Raw genomic sequence first — 12242 nt, forward strand, 5'->3', positions numbered from 1 at the left:
GCTGGGCATTATGGCTAGCACTGGCTGTGGCTGGCAAAGGACAGGTATGTGCAGTGGAGCCAGTGATGGATCCTTGGCAGGGACATTACTTGAGGAGGGTAGAGCTGTGCCAACAGCTATTAGGGGTCTAGCTGTAGCTGACCTAGTTGCTAGGAGATGTTACTCCAATTGTTGCCCACAGTTCTGGGATGGTCACCATACTAATCAATATGATTCTTTTCTCAGTTGTGGCCATCCCCACCACCTCCCTCAGCCTCAGACTAGACCTTCACCTTCCCATCCCAGCTGTCTGCAGCAGGCCCTGAGAGCCTGAGTGCCCAAGGAAGGACAGAGGTAAATGAAGCAAGGGCTACAATGCCACATAAACAAAACTGATCCCAATAGGTACACTAGACATCGGATGTTTTCTGACAAAAAGGAAAGCTCTGAAGATATAGTCTTACCTTATATGGCATGGACTCAAAGAAGATGGATGTTGCTGAGACTTTCTTCTTGTCGGTCATGAACCCATGGGTCAAATGGCCTCCATCAGGCAGGTCCAGGCCCATGATACGCCCATGGGGCTCTACCAGGGCAGTGTATACTGCGAAGTTTGCAGGGGAACCTGAAACAGGGAGGTCAGAGGAGTTGTGATGATTTCTACCATGAGACATTAAGTGGTATCCAGGAGACTGGCTATTAGGCAGTCTTACTGAGGACTGGTGAAACACACCTGGCCATCACCACAACTTTCCTAAGCATCAAGAGGGACTCTGCACCAATCCCCTAGAGTAAGTGGAAGACAAGTCCAAGGGCAGAGCACTGTCTAAAAGGGTTAGGACTGTCTTTGGACTGTCTCAAGGAACATCAGCCCAGGCAACTTGACATGAAGGGCTGTCAGGCCCATATGGGCATAGCAATCACCTGAGTATGGCTGGACATTGACCCCCCAGCACTTAGGGTCCAGATGGTAGGCCTGCAGCGCTCGCTTCTGACATAGTATCTCCAGTTCATCAACGAACTCATTCCCGCCGTAATACCTATGGAGAGAAGCAGGGGCCCACATCCACTGAGCCTCCAACCTCTTGCCTAGCAGAGGTCCAAGCTCAGGTGTGGGCAGAGCATGAACAAAGGGAGTGAGTCTCAGCTCCTTATCTTGCCCTAAAGTTGCTGAGAGGATCCAATGAAATAGATGCTGTGAAAACACCCAGCTAATCTTCTAAGACACAAGTCAAAGGGTATTTATTCACAGTAGACAAAGCCCTGAATGTCACCCTTAGACTTCTATAGAGCTTCAGGGGTATCTCTAGACAGAATGGCAGTTGATTCTTCAAGGTGATCTTTCTTTTTCTGTTTCCATGAGAACATAACTGCAGAAATTTACAATGCCAATGTCAAATTCAGTATTTTCAGCTGGACACCATAGCTCATGCCTATAATCCTAGCTACTTGGGAGGCTAAGAATAGGAGGATCATAGGCTGGGCTTAGAAAAGTTTGCAAGCCCTATAGTTAGGTACAATCTGGCATCTTAAATATGTGAAGAAAGACTGAGACTGGGAAGATCACAGTTCTAGGCCAGTCCAGGCAAAAAAGTCCCAAGCCTCCCATGTCAACAAAGGGAACCTAAATATGGTGACATATGTCTGTCTTCCTAAAAACTACTGGAAGCCTAAAATAGGCAGAGTGCAGTACAGGTGCCAACCTGGGCAGGACTCCCAATTAAAAAATAAAAAAATGGAAAGGGCTGGGAATGTGGCTTAGTTGTAGAGTACATGCATCAAGCCCTGGGTTCTAGTCCTCAGTACCACATACACAGAAAAAGCCAGAATTGGCACTGTGGCTCAAGTGTTAGAGTGCTAGCCTTGAGCAAAAGAATCTTAAGGACAGTGCCCAGGCCCTGAGTTCAAGACACAGGACTGGCAAAAATAAATACATACATAAATATATAAATTGAGAAATAGAACCAGATAGCTGAGATCTAAGAATAACAGTTCAAAGCCAACCCAGGCAGGCAAGTCTGTGAGATTCTTGTCTCCATCAAAAAGCTGGAAGTGGAGCTGTGGCTCAAGTAGAACACTAGCCTTTAGCATGAAAGCTCAGAGACAGCACCCAGGCCCTGAATTTAAGTCCAAGAATTAGCACCAAAAAATAATAATTATCAAGAAATAGGGCTAGAGATATGGCTCAGCAGTAGAGCACCCACTTAGTAAGGTGAAGGTCCTGAATTCAAACAAGAGTACCCCCCCCCTGGAAAAAAAAGTTCAAGTTTTGAACAATTTTGAATTTTACATGCTTAACAGTAAGTCATTACAAATATTCTAAAATCTGAAATACTTCTGGTCCCAAGCATTTCAGAGCAGGATGCTGAACCTACTATAGGTTCCCTTTCACTCTGCACAGATGAGACAACTCTCATAGTAGCAGCCATTTCTATGGCATCCCTCATAGGACACTGACCTTTTCTTTTTTTTTTTTTCTTTTTTCTTTTTTGGTCGATCATGGGGCTTGAATCTGGGCCTGAGTGCTGTCCCTCAGCTCTTCAGCTCAAGGCTAGCGCTCTACCACTTGAGCTACAGCGCCACTTCCAGTTTTCTGGTGGTTTATTGGAGATAAGAGTTTCACAGACTTTCCTGCCCGGGCTGGCTTTAAACTGCAATCCTCAGATCTCAGCCTCTTGAGTAGCTAGGATTACAGGTGTGAGCCACCAGTGTCCGGTGACACTGACCTTTTCTAGACCGATGCTGAATTGCACTCCTTACAGAGTGGCCTGCTATGTCAGAGAGTCCCAAAAGTGACTGGTTTGGTTTTTTTTTTGTTTGTTTGTTTACTTTTTGTTGGTCGTGGAGCCTGAACTCTGGGCCTGGGCACTGTCCCTCAGCTCTTCAGCTCAAGGCTAGCGGTCTACCACTTGAGCCACAGCACCCCTTCCAGCTTTTTCTGCTTATGTGGTGCTGAGGAATCAAACCCCAGGGCCTCATACATGCAAGGCAAGCACTCTACTACTGAGCTACCTTCCCAGCCCCCTAAAAGGGACTATTAATGTGACCCTGAGTATGCTCACTCCAAGAACATCATTGGCATCAGGTTGGGAGTTGTAAGGGTTATGTGGAGAGCAGGAGTAGAAAAGAAATTCCACATGGGAAGCCTGTGGTTTTCTGCAACTTACACATTATTTAAATTCCACACTGATATAATATTTCACTATGCCAGAAATCACTCACCTCTGCCCAGGATACCCCTCAGAGTATTTGTTATTTAGGCAAGAGCCCAGGGCCTCCAATACTGCTCGGCTGGCGAAATTCTCTGAGGCAATCAACTCCAATCCAATCCTCTGCCGGTTACTCTCCTTCTTAATGATGTTGTAAACCTTACGTGAAGAAAACAAAAGCTAGACATTGGGACATTCCTGCTCAAAACTTTGCTCTGATCAAAGCTATAATATAAAGAGAAAAGATGCTACCACAGATCCACATTGTGCTCTAAAAGCCCACTCAAACAACCACAATCAAGAAGACTACTGTAACATGTAAGGTATAGAATGTGTCTCCCTCAAAGGCTTTAACATTTGAGAAAGAATCTGAACTCAGAAAGATGATTTAAGAGAAAATTATCTTTTGTTTTCTGGTGGTACTAGGGTTTGAACTCAACATTTCATGCAAGCGAGGCTGGTGCTCTACTGCTGACCCATGTTTGCAGACTTCTTTTTCTGTGCCAGTTCTGGGGCTTGAACTCAGGGCATGGACACTGTCCCTGAACTTTTATAGCAATCTACCACTTGAGCCACAGCTCCACTTCCAGCATTTGGGTAGCTAGCAAGAGATAAAAGTGTCTTGGACTTTCCTGCCTGGGCTGGCTTCAACCCAATATCCTAAGATCTCAGCCTCCTGAGTTCTTAGGATTACAAATGTGAGCTACCTGGTGCCTGGCATGTGCTATTTTTGAGATAAGATCATGTTTGTGGCCCAGGTACAAGTCTAGCCTGTGATCCTATTTTTTGTATTCTACCATAGCTGGAATGACAGCCATATAGTAATATGCCTAGCTATAGGTTAAAGAACAGTCTGTCAGATTTTTCTGCCTAGTCTGGCCTCAAACCACAATCTTTCTGATCTTAACCTCCCAAGTAGCTAGGATTATGCAAGTATGAACAACATGTACCTGGTTATAGCTCACATACTTTTAAATTTCATACATATTTTATTTTTGGTGTCTTTTCTCTTTTTTTTCTTTCTTTTTTTCTTTTTTCAGACCTGGGGATTGAACCCAGAACAATGCACTTGCTAGGCAAATGCTTTTCATATCTTATTTGTATCCCATGTTCTTTCTTCCATGGACCTTATTTCTTAAAGAAAAAAAATGTTTCAGTAGATTCATACAGGGAAAAATTGATCAGTCGTTGCCCAGAGCCATGGTGTAGGGGAAGATTAGTGTAAATGCTAATAGGTTCTTGGGATACAAATGTTCTAAATTAGACTGTTAATAAAAACATCCCCCTACTTAAGGTATTTCAACTGGCCAGGCATTGGTTGCTCACGCCTATAATCCTAAAACTCAGGAGGCTAGGATCTGAGGATCACTGAAGCCAGTCGGGGCAGGAAAGTCCATGAGATTCTTTTTTTTGGCCTATTCTGGGCCTTGAACTCTGGGCCTGAGTGCTATCCCTGAACTCCTCTTGCTTAAGGCTAATACTCTACCACTTGAGCTACAGGACCACTTCCAGTTTTTCTGTGATTAATTGGAGATAAATCTTACCGACTTTTCTGCCTGGAATGGTTTCAAACTGTGATCCTTAGATCTCAGCCTCCTGAGTAGCTAGGATTACAGGTGTGAGTTACTAGTACGAGGCTCATGTGACTCTCATCTCCAAAAAGCTGGAAGTGGAGCTTGGGCAAGTAGAAGAGCACAAGCCTTGAGTATAAAAGCTCAGAGACAGTGCCTAAGCCCTGAGTTCAAGCCCCGGAACCAGCACTTAAAACAAAAAAGAGGTCTGGGAATGTAGCTTAGGTAAAGTGCTTGCCTAACATGTAGGAAGCCGTGGGCTTGATTCTTCAGCACCATATAAACAGAAAAAGCCAGAAATGGCACTGTGGTTCAAGTGGTAGAATGCTAGCCTTGAGCAAAAGAAGCTCAGGGACAGGCCCAGGCCCTGAATTCAAGTCCCAGGACTGCCCCCCTCAAAAAACAGATATTTCAACTTTACAATGGTGGGAAAGCAATATGAATTCTGTAGAAATTATACATTTTAAATTTGGATCTCTTTTTAGGATAGAGAAGTAGTCCTGACTTTTCTTTTGATGCTGGACTGAAGCAGTAAGCAATAGCTCCCACTGAACACATGATTATGAGGAGCAACAACTGTTCCAAGCAGGCCTTGAACCCAGATCCTCCAATCTTTGCCTCCTGAATACTGGGATTACAGATATGTGTCAATTTTTGGTTTTTTTGGTGGTGGTATGATTTTGCTAGGCAAGTTCTCTACCACTTGAGTCATTCCCCCAGCCTTTCAGTCCATTTGATTTAGAATATTTTCCACTTATGTATTTATCAAGATATAACCACATCCTAAACTGAAGGGCTTCTGTATGACAATATTTCAATAAAACTATTGTTAAGAATTAATAAAGATGCTTGCAGGCATCTAAGCAGATACCCACCTGTACTGTATAAGAGTCAAACTCAATAGCCTCTCCTCTTGCTTTCCTCCATAGCACCTCTGTACAGTGCTGAGATCTGCAGGAACTCACACTGATATAGCTATATTTACCCTTAAAGGACTTTCAACCAGTTTTTAAGCACTGCCTCTCAACCTGGCACTTTTTTTTTTTTTGGTTGTGGTACTAGGTAGCAAACCTAGGGTCTCATACAGCATGTATGAGACTACGTTACCACATTCCCAGCCCTATGATCTGACACTCTTACGATAATAAAGCTGTCCACAATAGTTAGTTTAGGATTTGAACTCATGATTTACAGGCTGGGGGTGCAGCTTAGTAGTAGAGCACCTGACTACTATGGGGGAGGCTTTAGGCTCCATCCTTAGCAACATACACACATAACCAAACACTGAAATAAAGGGGTCTTGATGTCAAATTGTGTGAAAACCACACAAATCTCACCTCAATGTCGCTGTCCTTGAGTGGCTGCACCAGCATCTTATCATGGGAAGCCCATAGAGCAACATCCTTGTGGGCCCCGTTGACTGAAGCCTTCTCCATCACTGGTTCAAAGTTGCCTAAAACATGAGAAAAGCATAGGTAGAATCCTACATTAAATTAAGACAATGCTCACAGCAATCTGGAAGTTCTCCTCAGTGACTAAAGTGCTGACAGACTTTATTAGCCTTTTCCTCAGAATGCTTGATAAATATGAGACTAACCTATTGCAAAACCACTGTAAGCAACATTCTGCTCCTCCTCTCTGACCCACCCCACCCTAAAGCCTCCTCCAATCAGGCCTTCCTACACAGTGAGCCTACCTCGGATCCCTGGCCACTAACTTCTCTGGCACAGCCATCCCCTACTTCACCTCCAGTCCCCCAAATATACAAAGTTCTCTAAAGGTGAGAACAGTGCCTTTAAAAAAAAAATGTTCCATAGTACACAGCACACATGATCAAACAGAAAAACAAATGATGTAAAAGCAAATAGACTGGAAGGAATCTATTTAGGCTTCCATAGAATAAGAAAAATTATTTTTTTTTTTTGGTTGGTCGTGGGGCTTGAACCCTGGGCTTGGGTGCTATCCCTCAGCTCTTCAGCTCAAAGCGAGCACACTACCACTTGAGCTACAGCACCACTTCTGGTTTTCTAGTGATTTATTGGAGATAAGAGTCTCACAGACTTTCCTGCCATGGCTGGCTTTGAACTGTGATCCGCAGATCTCAGCCTCCTGAGTAGAGTAGCTAGGATTACAAGTGTGAGCCACCGACACCCAGCTCAGAAAAATTCTTAATTTACCAACTTTTCAGATTTTTGAGTGGTTACACAAATACATAACAGGCAGACAACTGGAATACTTCTTTCAAGATGCTCATTTTATAATTTAAGTGCAGTAGACAGCAGCTCTTCATTCAACCTAGACACATCTGTCAGACCCCAGCAACATGTACATTTGAGTTTTGCTGTAAGAAATGCTCTCAAACTGGCTCAAGTGGTTAGCATTTGTGAGGTTCTGGGTTCCAGACCCGGTACTGCCAAAAAAAAAAAAAAAAAAAAGCATCTACAAGGTACTGAATACCCCTGTCTTACTGTATTCCTGGAACATTTTAATGTGCTCATTTTGGACTCATTCCTAGTAATGAACTCAGAGAAGGAAGGTGTTTTAGTACAAGCTGCACATCAAGTCCTTGTGGAGGAAAATCAAGGCCAATTGGGCTTCTGAAAAGCTGCTAGTTATAGTGCAATACTTGCCAGAATAAACATCTTCCAATGAGAATTACAGGAGAATGTGGCAGGAGAATTGTAACTTTTAGGCCAGACTGGGCTACATGGCATGACTCTATCTCAAAGGAGGTGAGGGAAGGGAGAAGGAATGGGAGAGAATATGAACATTACAGATCAGATTTACATGCTCATATTTCTTTCTATCCTTTTTCTTTTCTTTTTTTTTTTTTTTTTGGGGGGGGTCCAGTCATGGGGCCTGAACTCTGGGCCCGGGCGCTGTCCCTCAGCTCTTCAGCTCAAGGCTAGCGCTCTACCACTTGAGCCACAGCACCACTTCCGGCTTTTTTCTTTTTGCTTATGTGGTGCTGAGGAATCGAACCCAGGGCCTCTGGCATGCAAGGTAAGCGCTCTACCACTGAGCCACCTTCCCAGCCCTCTTTTCTTTTCTTTTTGCCAGTCTTGGAGCTTGAACTCAGGGCCTGAGTGCTGTCCCTAATCCTCTTTGTGTTCAAGGCTAGCACTCTACTACTTGAACCACAGAGCCATTTCCAGTTTTTTGTGTAGTTTATTGAAGATAAAAGTCTCATGGGGACTTTTCTACACAGGCTGGCTTTGAACCACGATCCTAAGATCTCAACCACCTAAGTAGCTAGGATTACAGGCATGAGCCATGGGCACCAGGCTCCATGTTTATATAACTGTTTAAAACACATAGGGGGGGCTGGGAAGTTGGCTCAGTGGTAGAGCGCTTGCCTTGCATGCATGAGGCCCTGGGTTCGATTCCTCAGCACCACATAAGCAAAAAGAAAAAAAGCCGGAAGTGGCGCTGTGGCTCAAGTGGTAGAGCGCTAGCCTTGAGCTGAAGAGCTGAGGGACAGCACCCGGGCCCAGAGTTCAGGCCCCACGACCGGACCCAAAAACAAAACAAAACAAAACAAAAAACACATAGGGTTGGGGAGTCACTCGAGTTATACAGTACCTGCCTAGCAAGCACAAAGCCCTAAGTTCAAATCCCAGTACCACCAAAACCAAAAACAACACCCCTCAAAACTAAAGCACATAAAAATACAGCTAAACTTTGGGGCTGGGAAGGTGGCTCAGTGGTAGAGTGCTTGCCTTGCATGCATGAGGCCCTGGGTTCGATTCCTCAGCACCACATAAGCAAAAAAGAAAAAAGCCGGAAGTGGCACTGTGGCTCAATTGGTAGAGCGCTAGCCTTGAGCTGAGGGACAGCGCCCAGGCCCCGAGTTCAGGCCCTACGACCGGGCCCCCCCCCAAAAAAAATACAGCTGACTGTATCCTCCCCCATGTGCTTCTATAAAGAATTTTGAGATCAGTGGCATTTCCCATGTACAAGTTTGAACATTCAAGACACTGCCCTTCTTTAACTAATAGCTATCTGTTTTCCTATGTTTTTCCACTAATTTAGTTAAATGCTCATGCAAAAATTTCAGCACATACTTATTGGGGACGGAGGGGGGGCAGCTTCTGTTATGGTGGTGAACAAATCTGACTGGAGCTTGCCCCTCTTGGGGGTTCCTCTGGGATAAACACAGGCACTAATTGTAAGGACAAGAACCAGTCCTAGGGGTGACAGGGCAGAGAAGAAGGGGTTTCCATTAGGTAACCCAGAAAGGAGGCCTATTTGAGGAAGGATATCTTGACTGAAAAGATATTACTCACAAGAGAGCCCATTTTCCAAGAGTACATGCATATAATTTGCTAGACAAACAAAACCATTGAAAAAATAGGCTAAAAAGTTCCAGATCACAGCAATCATCCTGTCTGGCAGGGCCAATAACAGGAACTGTCTATCATCTTGAACCAGAAAATTCCTAATTGGGGCTTTCAAAGCAGTCTTTATCTCAAGCAAGACATCATTAGGCTTAGAGCCATGCCTGCAAAATCAAAGTACTTGGACTCCAGTGCCCACCATGGAAGGATCTCCACCACAGCAGCAGCACCTTGTGGAGACCACATCTGCTCTAGCAGAGGTGATGACAGAACCTAAGAGGCCTTGGATACCAGTCTCCATGGCTTCTCTCACTGAGCTCAGCACTAAGGGACTACATGGCCAGTGCGACCCTAGCAAGCTTGATGTGACGGCATGTCCCTTTGCACATGAGAAAACCACATATCAGCATCAAAAGCCAGTGAGAGCCCAGAGGAGAAAGCTTCTCTTAAATATTAACTACTGAAGGTTACAAAGGATTCAAAAGTGCCTGCAACAGGAGGGGCTATTACCTAATCACTAAAAGACTAAAGTCCTTATAGAAACTTTTCTCTCCTGAGAGCAGGCCTCCAATCATGTAACAAAAGGCATTTAGTTCAGTATGAAGAGGGAGGAGGCCACTCTATCCATGGAACTCTGATTCCACTTCAGCAGAATGACTTGCTGCCCTTTTGCCCACCCACAAGACTTTTGCTGATTCAAGACAGTAGTTCTGAGCAAGGTTACCCCCCCCCCCCCCCGCTTGAGAAGACTGCTCTCACTACTCTTGAGATTTCCACCTTGTTCCTTTTACCATGTAGAATCAAGTAACTCCTAAATTTGAGGAATACTCAGTCCTTTGTAGTGGCAGAACAAGTATAATAAAACCATAAGCTCATACCAGGCTTCAGTGACACACCCCATACAAATCCATGAGATTCTCTCTCTAATTAACCAGCAAAATGCCAGAAGTGGAGGTGTGGCTCAAATGATGAGTGCCAGCTTTAAGCAGAAAAGCTAAGCTATGAGTTCAAGCCTTAGTACTGGCACAAACCCCTTCCCCCAAAACTACAACTCTCTCTCTCTCCTCCCCCCCTCTTTTTCTTTCTTTTTTTTTTTTTTTTGCTGGTCCTGAGCTTTGAACTCTGGCTTCAGCACTATGCCTAAACTCCTTTTGCTCAAGGCTAGCACTCTACCACTTGAGGTACAGTACCACTTCGGGCTTTTTCTGTGACTAAGAGATAAGAGTCTTACGGACTTTGCTGACTGGGCTGGCTTCAAATCTTAGATCTCAACCTCTTGAGAAGCTAGGATTACAAGTGTAACCACCAGCACCCAGATAAAACCACAATTTTCTCCATTCCTAAATCAGGTTTTTTCCCCCCAAAACCAAAAAAAGTTTGAATTGTTTATTCAGAGTCCAAGATTTTTTTGTCTCATTTCAAGTGAACCTACTATATTCTGGGTCATTCTTAGTTATAGCAAGGAAGAGGAAAGACCCTGAGACCATAATCTCTTTCTGTCTTTTGCCTGTCATGGGGCTTGAACTCAGAGTATAGGTGCTGTCCCTGGGCTTTTGTGCTCAAGACTAGCACTATGCCAACATTACAAGCATGAGCCACCAACACCAACAGTCACTATCTAGCATTACAATCAGGTAACGTAGTATTATTGTAATATATATTACATATTGTAACTATAGTTTATATATTATAATATAGTATTATACTTTAATAATAGCCTTTTTCCTTTTTTTGTTGGTTGTGGGGCCTGAACTCTGGGACTGGGCCCTGTCCCTCAGCTCTTCAGCTAAAAGCTAGCACTCTGCCACTTGAACCATAGCACCACTTCCGGTTTTTTTCTGCTTATGTGGTGCTGAGGAATTGAACCAGGGCCTCAAGCATGCAAGGCAAGCTCTCTACCACGAAGCCACCTTCCCAGCCCAACAGCCTTTTTTGTTGTTGTTGTTTTTTGGGTCCGGTCGTGGGGCCTGAACTCTGGGCCTGGGCGCTGTCCCTCAGCTCTTCAGCTCAAGGCTAGCACTCTACCACTTGAGCCACAGCACCACTTCCGGCTTTTTTCTTTTTGCTCATGTGGTGCTGAGGAATTGAACCAGGGCCTCAGGCATGCAAGACAAGGGTTCTATCACTGAGCCACCTTCCCAGCCCCAGCCTTTTTTCTTAAGGTCTGGAGATTGGCAAAAAACAAAAATGAAAACAAAACAAAACAAAAAACTACTATTTTTTGTTTTGCTTTTAAATTACAAAAAAAAAATACATGACACAAAATTCACCACTTTAACTTTTTTTCCTTCAGTTGTGGGGCTTGAACTTTAGGCCTGGGCACTGACCCTGAGCTCTTCAGCTCAAGAAGAGCGCTCTACCACTTGAGCCACAGTGCCACTTCCAGTTTTCTGGTGGTTAATTGGAGATTTAAGAATCCCATTGACTTTTCTCCCGGTGCTGGCTTTGAATGGCAATCCTCCAATTTCAGACTCCTGAGGAGCTAGGATTACAGGTATGAGCCGCTGGCACCCCTCTGTCACTTTAATTTTTTTGGTAGCACTCAGGTTTGCACTCCTGGCTTTGTGTTTGCTAGCAGGTGTTCTATAGCTTAAGCCACACCTCCAGCTTTTTTTGCTTTAGTTACTTTTCAAGTATGGTGTCACATTTATGTCCAGGCTAGCCTAGACTTCGATCCACCTATTTATGCTTCCCACATAGCTGGAATGACAGGTGCCACATTCAGCCTTTTATTGGCTCAGTTCAATCTTCCCCATCTCCACTCCTGAGTAGCTAGAATTACAGGCATGAGACATGCACCCCACTTTACTATTTTTAAGCATATAATTTTATGGCAGCAAGTACAGAACTCTCTCACCTTCCCTGCACTTTAATTAAACATTAACTGCCCATCCCCTCCAAACCCCTGCAACTACCATTCTAATTTTTGACTGTATCACATAGGATTTGACCTTTTGTACTTGGCTTATTTCAGTCAGCATACTGTCTTCAAGATCCAGCCATATTGTACCATGTCAGAATTTTTTTTTAAATTTTTTTGTAAGGGTGACTGCAATTACATAAGTAAGGTAATGAGTACATTTCTTTTTTTTTTCTTTTTTTGTCGGTCATGGGGCTTGAACTCTGTCTGGGATTGGGCGCTGTCC

General features: G+C 44.1%; 2 protein-coding genes across 4 annotated transcripts in view; one reads left to right on the forward strand and one right to left on the reverse strand.

The window, feature by feature from the left end:
- Window positions 1-12242, forward strand: part of Smcr8 (SMCR8-C9orf72 complex subunit) — a 41297-nt gene that overhangs the window by 26096 nt on the left and 2959 nt on the right. The gene's annotated exons all lie outside the window — the stretch shown is intronic.
- The window catches only part of Shmt1 (serine hydroxymethyltransferase 1), a 46928-nt gene that overhangs the window by 13139 nt on the left and 21547 nt on the right, over window positions 1-12242 (reverse strand). For all 3 annotated transcript variants that reach the window (XM_070027579.1, XM_070027578.1, XM_070027580.1), the window contains exons 2-5: window positions 6097-6212; window positions 3202-3347; window positions 904-1019; window positions 444-604 (exon numbers count right to left, since the gene is read on the reverse strand). In XM_070027579.1, coding sequence (XP_069883680.1) covers window positions 444-604; window positions 904-1019; window positions 3202-3347; window positions 6097-6195 — 522 coding nt within the window. In that variant the 5' untranslated portion in view covers window positions 6196-6212. The remainder of the gene's footprint in view (window positions 1-443; window positions 605-903; window positions 1020-3201; window positions 3348-6096; window positions 6213-12242) is intronic.

This window comes from Dipodomys merriami, unplaced genomic scaffold, assembly GCF_024711535.1.
Source record: "Dipodomys merriami isolate MVZ:Mamm:240054 unplaced genomic scaffold, mDipMer1.0.p SCAF_19, whole genome shotgun sequence".
Lineage (NCBI taxonomy): Eukaryota > Metazoa > Chordata > Mammalia > Rodentia > Heteromyidae > Dipodomys > Dipodomys merriami.